This window comes from Rhincodon typus, chromosome 9 (genome assembly GCF_021869965.1).
Source record: "Rhincodon typus isolate 14 chromosome 9, sRhiTyp1.1, whole genome shotgun sequence".
In the NCBI taxonomy this organism is placed as follows: domain Eukaryota; kingdom Metazoa; phylum Chordata; class Chondrichthyes; order Orectolobiformes; family Rhincodontidae; genus Rhincodon; species Rhincodon typus.
Window position 1 is genome coordinate 47732798 of NC_063340.1, and position 19774 is coordinate 47752571.

The 19774-nt window shown below is 42.5% G+C and overlaps 1 protein-coding gene across 3 annotated transcripts in view; it reads left to right on the forward strand.

The window, feature by feature from the left end:
* The window catches only part of nrxn1a (neurexin 1a), a 1567205-nt gene that overhangs the window by 1244269 nt on the left and 303162 nt on the right, over positions 1–19774 (forward strand). For 2 of the 3 annotated variants that reach the window (XM_048601292.1, XM_048601293.1), the window contains 2 exons: positions 7452–7466; positions 14706–14763. The exons of the other annotated variant lie outside the window; for it this stretch is intronic. In XM_048601292.1, the coding sequence (XP_048457249.1) occupies positions 7452–7466; positions 14706–14763 (73 nt within the window). The remainder of the gene's footprint in view (positions 1–7451; positions 7467–14705; positions 14764–19774) is intronic. 3 annotated transcript variants of the gene reach the window in all.

Here is a 19774-nt window from a genome sequence, read left to right on the forward strand (position 1 = left end):
CAGATTTTCCAGCATCTGCAGTTCCTACTATCTTTGAAATGTTAACTCTGCTTTCTTCCCCCAGATGCTGCCAGACCTGTGGAGTTTTGCCAGCAATTTCTGTTTTAGTTGTATACTGAGGGGTGACATGATCAAGGCCTATCAAATAATTAAAGGGCTGGATGGCATAACTATTTAAAGATTTTTCCAGCTTAACACATTTAGGAGGGTATGAAATAAATGTTTAATAGAGTGACAATGGGAATAAACTGGATCTTTGATAACATTTCTTTTCATAGAAAACAATGATCCTCTGGATTAAATTGCTGGAAACTGTGTGTACTAAGTCTATGGGGTTCAAGAGGGAGTTAGGGCTTTTGTGTCACAGTGGTAGTGTTCCCCTCTGAGCCACGAGGCCAGGTTCAAGTGTCACCTGCTCCAGAGGTATGGTATAAAATCTTTGAACTGGTTAATTAGAAAATACCTTCAAGAGGAAGTTAAACAAGTTCCTGACTGAGACAGAGATTTCATGGTGTCGAAGATACAGGTATAGATAACACTTGGTTCTGATGATAACTTGAACTGATTTTGGTTGACTGAGGGAATTAGAGAAGAATTTCCCTGAGTATTCTTTCTGTTATTGGTGTTGGGACATTTTGCAATTGTCTATCTTACTTGAACATTCCGCCTAAATTGTTTTGGCCGTGATTGTACTTCTCCACGATTCTAACTCTTGCACAGGTTTTGTTGTCATTGGCAAACTTGATAGCCTCAGTCCAAATTTCACTCTCCACATCATTAATAAAGAATGTGAAACTGATCCGTAAGGGACATCACTGATAACAAGTCTCCAAGTTGAAATACATCTTTTAACTATAACATTTTGGTTTTGAGATTAGAGACTGTTCCTAATCATGTGCTTCAAATCTCTACTGATATCACAAATAACCTCATGCGTAAAGTATCATATCAAAGGTTTTCTGAAAGTCTTAGTAAACAATTTCTTTGGATTTTCTTCATCCACAACCCTCCTGGCTGTCTCAAAAAATTTATATTGAATCTATTGAACGCAATGTTGTCTTTTCAGAAGCTATGTTATTACTGTCCAATGACTCTGTCCCTTTTCCAGTGATCATAAATACATTCCTTACAGTTCCTAATAACAGTTTTCCTATAATGAATGTTAGGCTGATAGACCTGTAGCTCCCTGGCTCTATTTTGTCTCCTGTTTATGAAAATAGGAATTACTTGAGCAAGAATCAAGTCAACAGAACTATCCCGAACCTCACAGAACTTTGAGGTTCTGAGCAAGATGCTCACAAAAAACCTGTCCAATCTCCTTTGGCATCTTTGGGTAGACCTGGATTCCAATCAATTCTAAACTTTCCTAATCTTTTAAAGATGACATTAATCTTTATTTTAATATGAATAATCCTGTTCAGTACTGAAAAAATGCTGGATCATAAACATCATTTGCATCTGAGTAGGCTGATTGTAAAATAATAACAACAGCTCTCCTTTTTCAGTCAGTTTGAATCTTTTCTATAGTATCTTTCTGTGGCTGTATGTGATCATGAATGGTGATCTAATTTCTGGCAAAGCAGAAAAGCATTTGTCATTACTGACACAAATATGTAACATCTTTTTCTAAAACTGCAAACAATGTTATGGCTGTTGCTCTTTCCCTTAATTACACATGATACTTTTCCCAGACTGTTGTGAATTCAGTAACATATCTGTAGAATGTTTGTTGTCTCGATTGAATTTATTTCTCTACATTCCCCATTAACTGTAACAGTTTTGTTTCTCCATGTGACTGACAAATCGTTGAGATGCACAGAAGTTAATGTGATTCGAGGATGGTTTTAAATAGAAACTAATTAGTCTAAATACAGTAGACAGTCCTGCAGAGTTGTCCAGTAATTTTTATCAGATTGTCAGTTATTTTTGTAATGTTATCCCTCTTTAAGGTAAGTATTAGATTGCCAACAGCGTTGGATTAGCTAATAAAAATAAACCCCATTATTTCATGTGTTCTTCAATGTGGAGGTTTTATACAGTTCTAGAGTTACTGCTGAAACCAGAGCTATAATTTGCTTATCCTTTGTTGCTTCACCAACATACTGTGCTCTGGGATTTTCTTCAGATGAAGTCGGAGGTATGAGGGAAAAAGAAGGTCTCAATTGCAACATTTTTAACCATACAGATGATACCCATGTTATGATTTACATGGGTACTATAATTTTAATCTGCTGTACTGAATTTTTAACCATAAGAAAATGTAATTTTCTTAAATTACATGAGTGATTTTCTTCTAAGATTTACTCTATGGTTGATGCTATATCTACTGCAAAGGACCAAATAAGATGGGTCACATCAACTCACCAAAACTCAACAGTTGCCTTAATTGAATGCTCAGACATTCGATGGTCTGGATAAGACAGTTGAAAAAATACTCGAGATGAACAGAATTCGAATCAATAGCCATTGTTAACAATGTGGCAGAAGTCATTTATATCCTTTTGGTCTCTAATGTGAAGTCATTCAAAGGAAAGCAAAATTGCACACCTACTTGACCTGGAGAAATTATTAGATTTCTATAGCTAAATTAAATGGAAAAGAAACACTAAAATGATCCATTTAATTTTACTGGAGAGAAGGCCTGACTTTAATTCATGACATAAAAGCCCTTGTTGCCAAATTAATCATCAGCTACCTTTTGTTTCTGATGGTCATTCACATTATTATATGGATTTTAGTTTTAAACATGAGGAAAATTGATGAGCAAAGGGTACCAAAACATATGAATTGGTTGAGAGGAATAGTGGGAGTGTGTAGCTTGTTAAGAATTGGAAATGACAGAATAAGATGTGATAAGAAATAATACCTGTGCAGAAAATCCAAGAAACAGAGATGCAATATTTTTAAGAATGGGAGCACCTTGTGTTTCCCTTTACACTGTGGTGCGTGGAACAAGAAGCCAAGGAACCCAAAATGAGTGCTGGTTAGGCAGTGTCAAGGGTGATCTGTCACAAAAAGATGTATAACTAAGATGTATAGATTATTTCAGAACCACCAACAATGGAGTAAACATATGAATACTGCCTCCTTCCCCACTAAATCAACATTCCTCCATTTCCCAAATTGGTCATTCCTGAGGGCACTTCAGTACTTCCACAATCATCTCTGTTCATCATTTCTACTTTGTCAATATACAGTGTACTATAGTATACCATATAATAAGAAAGTTTTAAAAAAAACTTTGTTTCAAATAGAATCAGAGGGTTAAAGTCATTTTTTGGTATTCAAAGAGACTATTCAGTCCATTGAGTCTGTATCAGCTCCAGGCAGAGCAGTCCAATCAGGCCTACTCCCTACTTTGTCCTTGACCCATTGCAAGCTTCATGTTGCTGGCAAGTTCTTCTAAACCACACCAATCACACCACCCTAACCAATCCTTTTTATTACTCTATCAAAATGCCTGGTCAAATTAGTTAAATGCTATTTATTTATTAACAAATTCTTGATGCTTTTCTTTAACCAATTGACACTTGTCCGAGTGACTGTAAATTTTGTCCAGGATTATTAATTCTAAAACCTTTCCTACTGCATGTTTTAACCAAGGTTATGACAGTCCCTGGGCAAGGGTTCCTAATTCAATGTGATCTTGGAATAGGATAGGGGAACTGGGTCCCCTTCTTTATTCAAATCCCTGTTACTGTTGGTGTCAACAACGTTAACTTAAAATAAGGAATTCCTTTCCTCAGGAATACCTTGTCCAATGTTAATGTTTTGATGTTTTAATTGGAGCCAATTTAACCAGATTTTCCCGAGTTAAGGAAAGATCGAGTTTATTAATTACTAAAATGCAACCTCCACATGCACACAGAACACAACTGAGAGGTTAGAAGAAAGATACATTTGAAAAGAGAAATGAATCAGTCCTTGGTTTGTCCCTGTAGAGTATAATGGAAGATTGCAACCATTAAATTGGGTGATTCTGGTCGCATTGACTCTGATAATTGAGCAACTGATTTGGAGATTCTGGATTCTGCAGATTATCTCAAAGGAGTGGTCTACTCTCTTGTTTGACTGTGACTTTTGACTGGTGACTTATTTTGAACAATCAGACAGAGGGAGAGAGAGAGAGAAATACTTTCTGTTCTTTCTCTTTTTAACTGCAAGTGTAGGGGTGCCTGATAGACGTCCTCTAGTTGTCACCACCACAGCAAATTCAAGCTGTGCATAGTAGAACACATGACGAGTGCACCAGCATTAAACCATATACACCAGAGGTACAGTTGTTTTTTTTTAATCCTTTCCAGTATGTATGCCTGGCAGGGAAAAACAGAGATTTACTTCAACCAAATGCTGTCTCTTACCTTATATTATGTTCACAGTCTATGCGTGTAATTCACAGAAGATTGTTCAGGTTTTTGTACCTGAAATTCAGTGTCTGTCTGAAATTCCTTAACACCCTTCTAGGTACAACATTCTGTGGTATTTCTTGAGGCTGAGTGTAATCCACACAAGATACTTCCAGGCAGTCATTGAATTATATCTTGAGCTACCTCTGACTTGTATATTATTGCTTCAAAAGAACTGTTTTACTTATAAGTTCAATATCTCTTTAGATAATTTGGTGCTAGGATCTGTTGTCATGACACTATCCAGCTTTTAGATGTTTTTTTGAACAAGAGTGTAACATTTACAAATTCTCCATTGTACCATCAATATATCTAAGCAGGTCTGGAAAATCATGGACAGTATCTGTAAAATTTTCAAGCCCAATTTTTTGACCATCCTTAGAGGCATTTTGGAACATAGGATCAGAAGTAGGCCATTAAGCTGTTAAACCTACTGTACCACTCAATTAGATCATAGTGGAACATAGACCTCAGTGCTATTTTCCTGCACTACCTCCATGTCGCTTGATATCATCAGTCTCCACAAGTCTAACTATTCCTTCTTGAACATACTTGATGGTTGAGCTCCCACACCTCTTTGGGATAGAAAATTCCAAAGATTCACCACCCTCTGAGTGAAGAAATTTCTCCATATTCTGGCTTAAATGACCTGCCCCTCATCCTGTGGTTATGTCCTTGGTTTTAGACATACTAGCCTGATGCCACATTTCATGACATACATCGTGTGATAATTTTGTAAGCTTCAATGACATCATCCCTCATTCATCAAAACTTTTGGGAATACATACCCAATCTCCTCAATGCCTCTTGAAAGGATGATCCTGCCTCTGTTGCACCCCCTCTGTGGCAAGTCCATCTCTGTTATAGAGAAGCCAGAACTGTACACAAATCTCCAGTTGAGGTCTCACAAAGGCTCGATACAACTACAGCATGAGATTGTTACTTCTGTACTCAAATTCTTTTGATGTGGAGGTGCTGATGTTGGACTGGGGTGGACAAGGTCAGAAATCACATGATACCAGGTTTTAGTCCAAATGGTTTATTTGAAAACACAAGCTCTCAGAACTTCGCTCCTTCTTCAGGTGTTAATGAGAGAGGTAGCATCAGACACAGAATTTGTAAGTAAAAGATCAAAGGATCACACAACTGATGAGGATGTATTAAACAAACCTAAGATGCTTTTAAATCTTTAACCAGTTGGAAGGTTTTAAGTGATTAATATGTATATGTAAATCCCTGAATTTCTTTCGAGTCACTGCCCTGAGACAACTAAAGGTTTTATCAGTGTAAAGAAGAGGTGACATTTTAGGTCAGATAATGCCTGTTAGAAGTGAGATCTTGTTTAGAGTCAGACTGGTTTTATTTCTAAAGTAGGAATTTATAAAATGTCACATTGACTGACCTTTACAATGAAGGTCAACATACCATGCCTTCCTACTTGCTAGCTGTATCTACAATTGCTCAATTCTCTGTACTCAGTAGCACATGAGGCTGAAAGTAATTCTGAGATTACTGCTTTAGAAGTTCTGCTTTACCATCTCCTCCCTAGCTACTTCAAATCTGCTTTCAGGACTTCATCCTCTTCTTCCCAACCAAGTCTTTGGTAGCAAGGTGGAGGACAACCTCTGGCTGATCAACTTTCTCCAGAAGAATGTTCTGTTGCACTCTATTACATTCTTGACCCCGGAACCAAGGAGGCAATAAACCATCCTGGAATTACAAGAGTTTTAAAAGGTAAATGAGTTAAATACTCACCAACCAATCCCTTACTCAATTCCTTGTCATTACTCCTATTTTCTCTGAAGGAGGTCAGTTTGTCCACAGACAGAGAGTTGCTTTATGCATCCACTGAGTCTCTCCCCTCCTACAATATTTGAGGTGCTCCTTTTTTTCTCTAGTTCTGTCCACCAACTAAGGCCGAAAACAGGCATCCTTCCCAATATCTCCTCTTCTCCTATTCTTTGTTCATCCAATTATTACTCTACCTATTCATTCACCATCAATTTGATTTATCTAACACGTGGTAGCCAATGGCTGGTAGAAAGCTGAAAGCTGTAATTGAATCTCTGGTTTCTGCCAACTGTAGTAATTTAGGATCCTTGATGAGTTGCAGTTCTGTAACTCATTACCTGGCGTGAAATATCCCAGATTGACAAATGTTAAGTCAATATCTTGGTAATTAAAGTGAATGGAAGAAAGATTGTCTCTAGCTTAGTGTCATTTGGATTGGGGTTTTGCAAATAAACATGGAAATCTGAATGGGTCAGCCAACCCTATAATAGAAAAACACAAACAACTGGAAATGAGAAAACTCAGACTTCCCAGTCAGGAGAAAATTTAATTTAATTTAATTCAATGATCAATACCCGATTCAAAATGTTACCAATAAGATCATAATTTTGGTTGGTTTCATCTTATACATTTTATAAATTTCTACTTATCAACTCAAAACTTTGAATTATTCTGATTTATCTCGTTACTCAGAAGGGAATTTTATTCATCCAGTTTCTACTAAAAATAAGCCATCATTCTTAGTTCCCCTTACAGACATGCCACAGTTTTCCCTGATGGTGTGTACGAGAAATGTGAGGGGTGGAGGTGTGTGTGGTGGTGGTGCGAGCAATGCTCTAATAAGTGTTAGTAGCCAAGAGTCTCATTCAATCTTCTGATATTTTTGATGCTCTAGATTTTCATTTCATACTATTTCATAGTTCTTGGGTATTGCTGAATAGGTCAGCTTTTATTGTCCGTCCCTAATTGCACTTAAGAGCATGGTGGTGAATCACTTTCTCAAACCATTATAGTCCATAACGTGTTGGTATACCCAGAATGCTGTTAGGGAGTTTCAGGATTTAGAATTAGCACTTGAAGGAAGGGCAATACAGTTCCAACTCAGATTGATGTGCAGCTTGGAGGGGAATTTACCATGCGGTTGTGTTCCCAGATATCTACTGCCATTGTCCTTTGTGTTGGTAGAGGTCATGTTTCGAGAAGGTGCTGTTGAAAGATCTTTGGTGAGTTTTTCTTTTATTAGGAAATACTCAGAATTCAGGAAACATTGTACATAATTATGCAACCTCACTGTACAAACATGTTCAGAGACTGAGGGCTAAATTTTCAGAAAGCAGGTAGTTTTGAATTGGTGGGGATAAATTCCCAAATATGTGTTACCTGAACCCAAACCCTCTTCCAAAACTCCTGTTTATAGCTTTAACTGAAGCTGAAATGTGTGTGAGTAACCAATCTGATCCAAGGAGGCAGGTTGCAATGTAAAATGTGATTGTGATCCCCATTACCATGCAGGTTTCACTCTTTAGCTGCAGTCCGCTGGGTTTCCTGAGGGTTGGGAATATCTCCTGGATTCTTATTTCACCTGCTTTCCAGGCTGTGATACCTCAGCTCCAATGGCTCCAATCTCTCAGTACTCTCCTCTCTGCTGGAAGCCTCCAAACTGCCTACAGTCACAAAGTGTAGAGTCTTTCCCCAGCTCAAGCCCCTGATCCTCTCACCGGATTAGAAGTTATTCCATTCCCCCACCCTCATTGCCACCCTCCACAATCGCCCCACCATTCTAGGCCCCATTGCTCTGTGAGTATTGGATCACCACAGCGTGTAGTGGAGTTCCCAAACTGCAGGATCCTACAGCATTTCCTGCTTTTCTCAGTCTAGAGCAAGTCAGGAGAAAGTTAAGTCTTGAACACTTGTTTGTCCTTGATTAAAAACAATGCCTTTCCACCTCGATGCTAACCGCGGCCTATACATTTGGGACAAAATGCCATATGGGGAAGCTGTTCATTAAAAATTTATGGTCTCCCACCGGCAGCCAGGACTGCCCCATGTTCCAGAAGAACATCACTCCTCCCTCCATTGCTTGTTGGAGCTGTCTGTCTCATACCAGTGAACACAACCTACTCATCTGTGTTCTAGAGCCTGCTGCATCTTCAGTGCTTCAGGACTGCAGTCTCAGCAGTAGCCACCACTCCTAGTGGTGCTGCTGGGTCTGAAGAGCTTCTAGTCCTCTGACTCTGACAACAGCAGGTTAACTGCTTAATTGATAAGTAATCCCACTTGGGCTTCTGTAATGACTATGATGGGGTTGCAGGACAGTGGCAGGGGCCACCCTGTAAAGCCATTAAATTCAGATTCATAAACCCAACAATAATCTATTCAAGAACTTCATTGCCTGAATCCTTGCAATGCACTAATCAGAAAGACATGGTCAGAGTGGGGGAAATTGGGTTGGATCAGGAGCCAGGGAAAGGAGAAATGTATCTTAAGGTGGGGATGGGAGGGGGTGTGGGATGTTACTGTTGGGTCCAGAGTGGATTAAGTTGATGTGGGCTCGGTCCCGGGGATGAAATCGCAGTGTCTAGGGTCGGGATTTGGATGGGGCACTGTTACTAGTCTAGGGGAGGTGCATTTGGATTGGGGAGGTGGGATGACGGTGACATATGTTTGGCGTCAGCTGAATAGTTACCTCAGGAATTAGACTATGTACTTAAGAGTCCAAACTTTGCCGAGAAATTATTTCACTTAATTTCATCAGAACCCTCTGAATTCCTCCATTTAACTGAAGACTTTGAGGTTTCCAGGCATAAAGAAAATTTCAGTTCTGGGAAATTCCTGCTGAGTTTGCAATGATAGGGATTATGCAGTGTTCCTTTGCCAAATCCCATCTACACTGGAATAACGCCTGTCTGCCATTAGAAAATATAGGCCATTATGTGATGCAATGCCACCGAACAGAATATACATTCAGTGAAGTGGCACTATCCTTGGTGCTGAAAACAAGAACAAAATCTTGAACTCAACATACATGATGAAAATTACCAAAATAATACTGCACATCTATGATTTTGTCTTCCGGATGCATGCTTCATATCATAGACTCTGCTTTGCTGTTCGGAGTTTCTGTGGATTTTTTTCTTTTGTGAGGCATGTGATATGAGTCAGTGCAATTTCTAAAACAATCAAATGCCCAGGCAAGTATACATTGTCACAGAGCTGATTCTCAATGTCTATCAAATTGAAATGTCTAGTGTTTTGATGAGGCCACTACTTGTGTAGCAGTGGAAGAAAAAAAAGCCGTTACCCTGGCGAGAAAAGCCAATTATCTTTCAAGCTTCAATTTAAACTAACAGAATAGCTGCAACTTGCAACAAATAACAAATGTTAAATCTGTCCAGAAAGTGTTGGGCATGTTTTTCACCAACCTCTGAATTATGAGTCCTATTAACCTAATGGCTTTTTTTAAAAACATAATTTGGATACTAATGCCACTGGGGGAAAAAAATGATCAGAAAGCAAAGACATAGTTTGCCTCTTTCCATTTTGTGAAAATAAATTTGTATCTATTTATCATTTCATAAATTTAGTTCTGTAAGTTAAGTCATATTTATGATTGAAAAAGGAATACCTACTAACAATATTAGGAACAGTAACATTCAATGCAGTTATTTTCTGAGCTCATTTTGCATTTTGGCTATCATATCTAATCCTATTAGACTATCGATGTTTCCCTCCAGCAACTTGCCTTTGATACAAATAGATTTGTTTTCTTTTCATGTGTTCTGTTCTTCATTAAAATTATCCTCTCCAATGAATCATTTATCTTACAAATAAAAAAAATCTTGCTCAGATGATTTACTTTGTTTAGTTTCAAAGATGCAATGAAAACAACCTATGAGATAGGGTGATTCCATGTCAGCTGAAGTCTCTACCAACATGGCAAATGTATTATGGTCCCAGGTGATGTTGTATCCAACATGCATCTCAGAAGTGCACTGAAACTCCTTAGATAGCACCTTCCAAACCCACAATTACTTCTATCTCACAGCACGAGGGCAAGAGATACATTGGAACACCACCATCTGCAGGTTCCACTCCAAGCCACTTACTATCCTGACTTGGAAATATACTGCCATTTCTTCAGTGTTACAGAGTCACAATCCTGGGATTCCCTCCCTACCAGTATTGTGGGTTTACCCGCAGTAGAAATAGAACAGTCCAGGCCAGGAACAGGTGCTTCAGCCCACCATATCTGCTCCGACCATGATGCTATTCTAAACTAATCCCAGTTGCCTGCATATGGTCTGTACCCCTTTACTCCCTGTCTGTTCATGTGTCTGTCCAATGCCCCTTAAATGTTACTAATGTATCTGATTCTACCACCTGCCCCACAAGAGCCTTCCAGGCAGCTCCTACCCTCTGCGTTTAAAATAAAAACTTGCCTTCCACGTCTCTTTCAGAAACTTTCCCCCTCCAAACTCAAACCTATGTCCCTGAGTATTTGACTTTTTCACTCTGGGAAAAAGGCTCCGACAGTACACCCTATCCATCCCTTCATAATTTTATATACTTTCATCAGGTTGCCCTTCAGCCCCCAGTGCTCTCGTGAAAACATTCCAACTTTGCCCAATCTCTCCTCATTGTTAATACACTCCAATCCAGGCAACATCCTGGTAAACCTCGTTTGCGCTCTTTCCATAGCCTTCCTATAGTGTGGCAACAAGAACTATTTGTTAAATGTGTGCAAACTAGAAGTTTTATACATCTGTAACATGATTTACCGATTTGTATACTCAATTCCCTCCACCGATGGAGGCAAGCATGACCTGTGCCTCCTTCATGCGATTCATTTGTGTGACCACTTTTAGGGACCTATGGACTTGCACCTCAAGATCCCTCCATATAGCAATGCTCCTAAGGGTCCTAAATAAAAACTGAAAGAACTGTGGATGCTGTAAATCAGAATCAAAAACAGAAATTGCTGGAAAAGAGATAGTAGGAACTGCAGATGCTGGAGAATCCGAGACAACAAGGTGCAGGGCTGGATGAACACAGCAGGCCAAGCAGCATCATAGGAGCAGAGAGGCTGACGTTTCGGGCCTAGACCCTTCATCAGAAAAGGTGGAGGGGAAGGGGGTTCTGAAATAAATAGGGAGAGAGTGGGAGGTGGATAGAAGATGGATAGAGGATAGGATAGGTGGAGAGGAAACAGACAGGTCGAAGAGGCAGGGATGGGGCCAGTAAAGGTGAGTGTAGATGGGGAGTTAGGGAGGGGATAGGTCAGTCCAGGGAAGACGGACAGGTCAAGGGGGCGGGATGAGGTTAGTAGGTAGGAGATGGGGGTGCGGCTTGAGGTGGGAGGAGGGGATAGATGGGAGGAAGAACAGGTTAGGGAGGCAGGGAGGAGCTGGACTGGTTTTGGGATGCGGTAGCGGGAGGGGAGATTTTGAAGCTACTATCTCTGATTCAATTTTAACCCCACTGCGAAGCCTCTTCTAAGGATGCCTAGCCTGAAGAAGTTACCCTCCTCCCTCCGGACAAACCTCAGGGGATCTCTCTCCCACTGCAACTCTCTCGTAATCTCTTCGGCCCTGAAACTGCTCGACCATGTCCTGAAGCAAACCAGGTACTACAGCCACATCACCTTCCTTAGCACCTGCCTTCGGAACCAGATCATCCCCAATGGACTACAATCCACATTCAAGCCTTCCCAATTTGGCCCCAACCATGACAATATCTACACTCATGGCATTGAGATCCTTCAGAAGCGTTTCTCCCTGCAACTCCTGAAACACACACTTGCAGCAATGCGCCGGCATCTCCAGGCACTACAATCAAGCCTACCCCAGCTCAGAGCCTCCCTCTCCCAGACCTGCAAAGGACCTCTCCTGTTTTTTATTCTTCGTAGGATCCACAACCTGAACTCACAATTCTACTCAGCTTTATTGGACACTAAAAACCGTAAGTACAGTAAACTTACTGGTGCCTACCACCCAAAATGAGCTTCCTCCCCCCAAATCCCCAGCCGTACCCAGGACCTTCCCCACAATGCGTCCGCCGCCATTGGCCATGAGGCCACTATCGGGGAACCCACAGGTGACGTCACATCCGCCACCGCCGGGTTCCCCACTTCCGGGACAGCGAACACCATCGCTGCCGTTGCCACCGACACTGAAGTCGCGACCACCCTCACCGCGACTGCCGCCGCCTACCCTGCTCCTCCCACCGCCGACGTCGCTCCGACAATCACCGACGCGGACGCAACTCCACCCACCGCCGGCGCAACTCCGCCCACCGCTGATGCCGACGCAACTCCGCCCACCGCCGACGCCGACGTCGCTCCGCCCACAGCCTCCACAGCCAGCAGCTCCAGAGGAGACACCAGCAGCCAGCCCTGCCGAGTCTTCACCAACCCCCAAACCTCCCCCTTACTGAGGACGAACGGTCAGTCCTCAGTAAAGGGCTCACCTTTGTCCCCCTCCACCCACACATCAACGAATACCGCTCACGCTTGGACATAGAGCAGTTTTTCCGCCGCCTCCGCCTCCACGCTTACTTCTTCAACCGTGAACCTAACCCTCCCTCTACTAACCCATTCTCCCAATTCCAACACACCCCCTCCTCCTGGACACCATCCCAAGGCCTCCTACCCTCCCTCGACCTCTTCATCTCCAACTGCCGTCGAGACATCAATCGCCTCAACCTCTCCACCCCTCTCACCCACTCCAACCTTTCCCCGGCAGAACGTGCAGCCCTCCGCTCCAATCCCAACCTCACCATAAAACCCGCGGACAAGGGAGGCGCAGTTGTAGTATGGCGCACTGACCTCTACATCGCCGAGGCCAGACGCCAACTCTCCGACACCTCCTCCTACCGCCCCCTTGATCATGACCCCACCCCTGAGCACCAAACCATCATCTCCCAAACCATCCACAACCTCATCACCTCAGGTGATCTCCCACCCAGGCCTCCAACCTCATCGTTCCCCAACCTCGCACTGCCTGCTTCTATCTCCTTCCCAAAATCCACAAACCTGATTGCCCTGGTCGACCCATTGTCTCCGCCTGCTCCTGCCCCTGCCCCACCGAACTGATCTCCAACTATCTGGACTCCATTTTCTCCCCCTTGGTCCAGGAACTCCCTACCTATGTCCGTGACACCACCCACGCCCTCCACCTCCTCCAGAACTTCCAATTCCCAGGTCCCCAACACCTCATCTTTACCATGGACGTCCAGTCCCTCTACACCTGCATTCCCCATGCAAATGGCCTTAAGGCCCTCCGCTTCTTCCTGTCCCGCAGGCCCGACCAGCCCCCCTCCACTGACACCCTCATCCGCTTAGCCGAACTCGTCCTCACCCTCAACAACTTCTCTTTCAATTCCTCCCACTTCCTACAGACAAAGGGGGTGGCCATGGGTACCCGCATGGGCCCAAGCTATGCCTGCCTCTTTGTAGGTTACGTGGAACAATCCCTCTTCCGTACCTACACCGGCCCTAAACCCCACCTCTTCCTCCGTTACATTGATGACTGTATCGGCGCCGCCTCGTGCTCCCACGAGGAGCTCGAACAGTTCATCCACTTCAATAACACCTTCCACCCCAACCTTAAGTTTACCTGGACCATCTCTAACACCTCTCTCCCCTTCCTGGACCTCTCTGTCTCCATATCGGGCAACCACCTAGAAACCGATATTCATTTCAAGCCCACCGACTCCCACAGCTACCTAGAATACTCCTCCTCCCACCCACCTTCCTGCAAAAATGCTATCCCCTATTCCCAATTCCTTCGCCTCCGCCGCATCTGCTCCCAGGATGAGGCATTCCACTCCCGTACATCTCAGTTGTCCTCGTTTTTCAAGGACCGTAACTTCCCCGCCTCAGTGGTCGAGAACGCCCTCAACCGTGTCTCCCACATCTCCCGCAACTCATCCCTCACACCCCGTCCACGCAATAAGAACCAAAAAAGAATCCCCCTCGTCCTCACGTACCACCCCACCAACCTCCGGATCCAACGCATCATCCTCCGACACTTTCGCCATCTGCAATCCGACCCCACCACCAAAGACATCTTTCCCTCCCCACCCTTATCTGCTTTCCGGAGGGACCACTCTCTCCGTGACTCCCTTGTCCGCTCCACACTCCCCTCCAGCTCCACCACACCTGGCACTTTTCCCTGCAACCGCAGGAAGTGCTACACCTGCCCCTACACCTCCTCCCTCACCCCCATCCCAGGCCCCAAGAAGACTTTCCACATCAAGCAGATATTCACCTGCACATCTGCCAATGTGGTCTACTGCATCTGCTGTACCCGGTGTGGCTACCTCTACATCGGGGAAACCAAGCGGAGGCTCGGGGACCGCTTTGCAGAACACCTATGCTCGGTTCGCAATAAACAACTGCACCTCCCAGTCGCAAACCATTTCAACTCCCCCTCCCATTCCTCAGACGACATGTCCATCCTGGGCCTCCTGCAGTGCCACAACGATGCCACCCGAAGGTTGCAGGAACAGCAACTCATATTCCGCTTGGGAACCCTGCAGCCCAATGGTATCAACGTGGATTTCACAAGTTTCAAAATCTCCCCTTCCCCTACCGCATCCCAAAACCAGTCCAACTCGTCCCTGCCTCCCTAACCTGTTCTTCCTCCCACCTATCCCCTCCTCCCACCTCAAGCCGCACCTCCATCTCCTACCGACTAACCTCATCCCGCCCCCTTGACCTGTCCGTCTTCCCTGGACTGACCTATCCCCTCCCTAACTCCCCACCTACACTCACCTTTACTGGCCCCATCCCTGCCTCTTCGACCTGTCTGTTTCCTCTCCACCTATCCTCTCCTCTATCCATCTTCTATCCGCCTCCCACTCTCTCCCTATTTATTTCAGAACCCCCTTCCCCTCCCCCTTTTCTGATGAAGGGTCTAGGCCCGAAACGTCAGCCTCTCTGCTCCTATGATGCTGCTTGGCCTGCTGTGTTCATCCAGCTCTACACCCAGTTGCTGGAAAAGCTCAGTTCTGAGTAAGGGTCACCGGGCATGAAACGTTAACTGTGATTTCTCTTCGCAGATGCTGCCAGACCTGCTGAGCTTTTCCAGCAATTTTTGGTTTTGCTCCTAAGGGTCCTGCCATTTACTGTATATTTTCCTCTTGCATTGCTGCCCCAACTGATCCACGCAGCCTGAGAGGAGCTGCAGGTAGACACACTTCCGGCAGACATATTTGTTAGGGACATTTGATTTCTCTTTGATCCCTCACATCTCACAGGAGGAGCATTCCACTCCACTAACTGCCATTACTACCCCTCTAGTAACTATCTGACTAAAAGAAAAAGGAAAGACCTTACCTTGCCCTGCTTTAATGCCGCAAACCCTCTTCAGTGAAGCCTGATGCTCATCAAAGCCCACACTTCCTTCTAAACAGCAGCACTTCGACCTCACAGTCCCTGTCCAAAACAGCTGCTCCTGCTAGAGCTTTTCTCCTTTATACATAATGCCAGGAGGAAAGATTAAACTTCTGTCAGAATCCTGCTCAATCACTTCTCACTACCATCCTCGTAAGTACATGGACTTAAAGAATACAGCTCAACACTACCTTTTAAGGACAAGAAGGAACAGCAAATGAATACTGGTGTTTTGTTTAAAGTTTGGAAATTAAGAAGGAAACAGTAAACACCACACACACACACACACACACACACACACGTACACACAGTAGATAGTTTTGTTTACAATTTACAAAAGAAAAAGCAATGTCTTTATGGGAAACTCATTGGGAGTTACAAGCTCTGAAAAGAAAAATCTCTTTGGTACAGGCTCAGTCATCTACAGATGGCACACCCTTGAGAATTATAAATTGTGAGGAGGACAGTATAGAACTTCAAATGAAATTTCAATGCTCTGTTTTATAATAATAGGATTTGAAACCAGGGCACCGCATAAAAGTTTCCACAAAATGATACGTAGCAGAGTTAACAGTTTCAATCGTCATTATACTGGGATAATAACTTAGGAAAATACTGTCATAAAACATGGAAGTGTATGCCTTCCTGTTGAGTCTAATACCTCTCAATTAGCTTCCATGATTTAATAAAGTCCTGGCAGTGCATAGTTCTACAGTGTTGCTCTAATTATGGAAACGGCTATTTTTGAGATTTTGAGTTATTGTCAATTTTAGGAAATCTTTGGATATCTTAGAAAACCATTCATAATTAGTTCAGAAAGATGGCCAAGTATTCACACCTACCATAGTATGGATAGTCATCACTGTAGAAATCACTGCTGATTTCAGTTTGAGAGTGTATATTCTTCTCATGAAGTGGGTTTTCATTTTATCATTCATGCACTGAACCAGACTTTCTGCCCAGAGTGTCTGCACACCTGGCAGCCTCCTCTCTGTTTCTGGGCTTACCTGCTACTATTCACATAGAACCCAACCTCTTGCCCTCAGCATAAAATGGGAAATCCCAAAGATTTTGTTTTTGCCTGGGTCAGGTTTGCAGAGCGAGGAGTTGTCCCAATTCTGTGCTCCCGACGGAGTGAAAATTCAGACCTGAGCAATTGTTTTATCCCTAGTTTTTAACACAACTGTTATATTGTGCATTAGTCCTATTGTGCTTATTTAACCAACTGGCCATTATTGTTTCACTATTCTGCCAGGGTTCCTCAGCTCCTAACATCATTGTAACCTTGGTTCAAACATGGTCAAAGAAGTTGAACTCCAGAAGTGAGGTGGTAGTGATTCTCCTTGACATCAAGCCTCCATTTGCAGGACTGTGACATCAATGAACCCTAGAAAATCGAGGCTCAGTGGGAATCAAAGGAATAACTATCTACTGTATCATGTAGATTTTCTCTAAATCCTTTGATAATTTCTTTGGGCTTTTTGTCTAATTTTCTGTTGATTTCTGTGGTGCCCAACTCGACCATTGAGAGTACTGTTTCACAAAAGACATTGCAAAAATGAAATGTTAATGGTGAACATAAATGTTGTATTCTATTTTTTGTCCAGCTTCTATTTGTAGATATTTTCCTGACACTTATTAATCTCACAAGGCTGCTTGCATGGAAGTCCTTTCAATGCTCTTATTTAATACCAAACATTGATGTCACCATTATTTAAAGAGGAATAAAGAGCAGAAGAATAAAGAATAGAGGAATGACAACAGGGAGATCAAGGCTATCCTGTTCCACCCTCAGTACTGAAATGTCATTAGCCATTAACAAGCCTGAGCCCTAATACAGTGTGGTTTGTTCAAATATAAGGATCACAACTGAACATAATGTTGACATCTTGAAACACTGCTTCATACCTCTGGACAGCTAAGGTGAAGTATTATGGTATAACCTGTACAATGCTTCTCCAAACCTGTGCAATCCTGCCACAGTCGTTGATAGCTGCTTTTTACATTTGTTCTACATGGAGGTATAACCATGAAGGAGAAACTCAATGCAGTAGATGGGTCAACATCATCAGGCAATTGTTTAAAAGATTAAGCATTTCCCAAAGTATTAGTGCACCCGGAGTACGAGTAACTAGACACTGATACAATATATATTTGAGGAACTAGCTGTGTTGTTCTTTGCAATGTACAATAACCAAGTATAAAAGGTAGAAACCACATTCACCAAATTTGTTTTCCACACTTCCTTTATATCACGAGTGCCCAACTTTTGCTTTGTAGCTGTTGTTCTTCTCAGTCACAGAAACATTCTCAGTGCAACATATAAATCAATGGAATTTATTGAGTGATGTCTGATTGGTGTCCATTTATCTAAATGCTCTTCTTTGTGCTGCGGAATTTATGTGATATCTATTACCTAACTTACCACATCTAATTTTTTTTTAGTTCAAAGAGTAGCTATCTGATTAGCTGCAAGGTTTTGCTTACAGACTGCAGGGAGCCTGTAATTCCATGGCCTCCATACTGTTAGGGCCTTGCATGTGGAGTTTGTGGTAACCAATAGTGTTGTATTTCGTGTGTTATTTCGGGGCAACAGATTACATTGCACGATTTGCTCCACTTGAAAATCTTATACAGCTCAAACCACAGTTTCCAGTTATGGGTAACTATGTATGCAACATCCAGTTAGCTTGCGTCTGCTGAACTATACATAGCAAATGGTCATTTGATGTCAACTTGGCCTTGGTTCATTAGCATATCCAGCCCTTTAAAGTAGGGCTGTGTACATTTTTTATAGAGTGTACTCTATACTTTCCAAGAGCTTCTTTCATTCGAAAAAACACAGACGGCTGAACAAACCTGGGGCCACAGGTGAGGAAAGCACAAGTCAGAAAAGCAATTAAAATGTTGACAACACTAGGATTTATTGTCAATGATATAAGAAAGAAAAATAATTGAAGTTGTGTTAAACCTGTAAAGACTCAGGTCAAGCACATAGTGTATTCTTAATTAAAATGTACAGAGAAACCCTGGAGAAGACTGGTGTAGAGTATGAACACCATAAATTAGTTGTGAAAAAGTGTATTGTTTTATTTAATTCTACTCATGGTTCACCAGAAACTTCTAAGTGGTATTGGGAGGTAGCCATTGTTTCAGGATGCTTTTGGCTCACTGTATTTATCTCGCAAAACCTGATTAGTAACCCTGCCTCTACTCAATCAGCTCTACAGCAGTTTTGTTTAAAAGAAAACCTGTTTACCTTCCATCCAATAGCGAATCTGTCCAATCACATTGAAGTTCAAAGCTTATTAAATGGATTAGTATGTCAATTGATTTAAGGGCCAGCGCACTTTCTGGGAGATCACGCCCAATTTTAACATACAAGCTGAAAGTATTCATCCTGCTGACACACTCTTGCTCAGGGCTGCTTCAGGATAGGTGTGATTAATTCTGGACCTCTACTGAGCACATTCATCTGCATGCTCATGACCTGATTCTTGCAATTTGGAACGTCAGCTAAACCCCACATATTGTATATAGCAGTGCCATTCATCTAATAATCGTACAACATTCAGTACAAGGTTGAATCAAAATCTTCCGGGTATTGTATGTTAAATCCAGTTGTATGTCTGAATTCTATGTCAATATAATGGATTAAGATATTTTGAACAAATGGTTTGTTCTCTATGTTAACATTTATAAGAGCATTGCCTTAATGCGTGCTTAATATTTTGCTGCAGAAGCAATGCTGGATTTTTTTTTGTCCCTGTAGAAGAATTCTATCACCAGAATAGGACTCACTATTGATAAATTGTGGTGATGATTTGTGCAAAATCAGCACTATTTGGGCTGCCGCTGAGAGATGGATTTACATGGCTGCTGCATAGGTAAAACAGTGGGAAGAGCAATGTGACATTTCCATTATAATACCTTAAACTGTAATACCACATTTTCGATGTAAAGCACACAGTACGTTATTTGCTTGACTGTCAGAAAACTGAAAGTTGTCCAATAATTTTTGTGTGACAAAACTGCACTTTAAGCCAGAGATAGTAGGAACTGCAGATACTGGAGAATCTGTGAAAGCAAGGTGTAGAGCTGGATGAACACAGCAGGTCAAGCAGCATCAGAGGAGCAGGAAGGCTGATGTTTCGGGCCTAGACCCTTCTTCAGAAATGGGTCT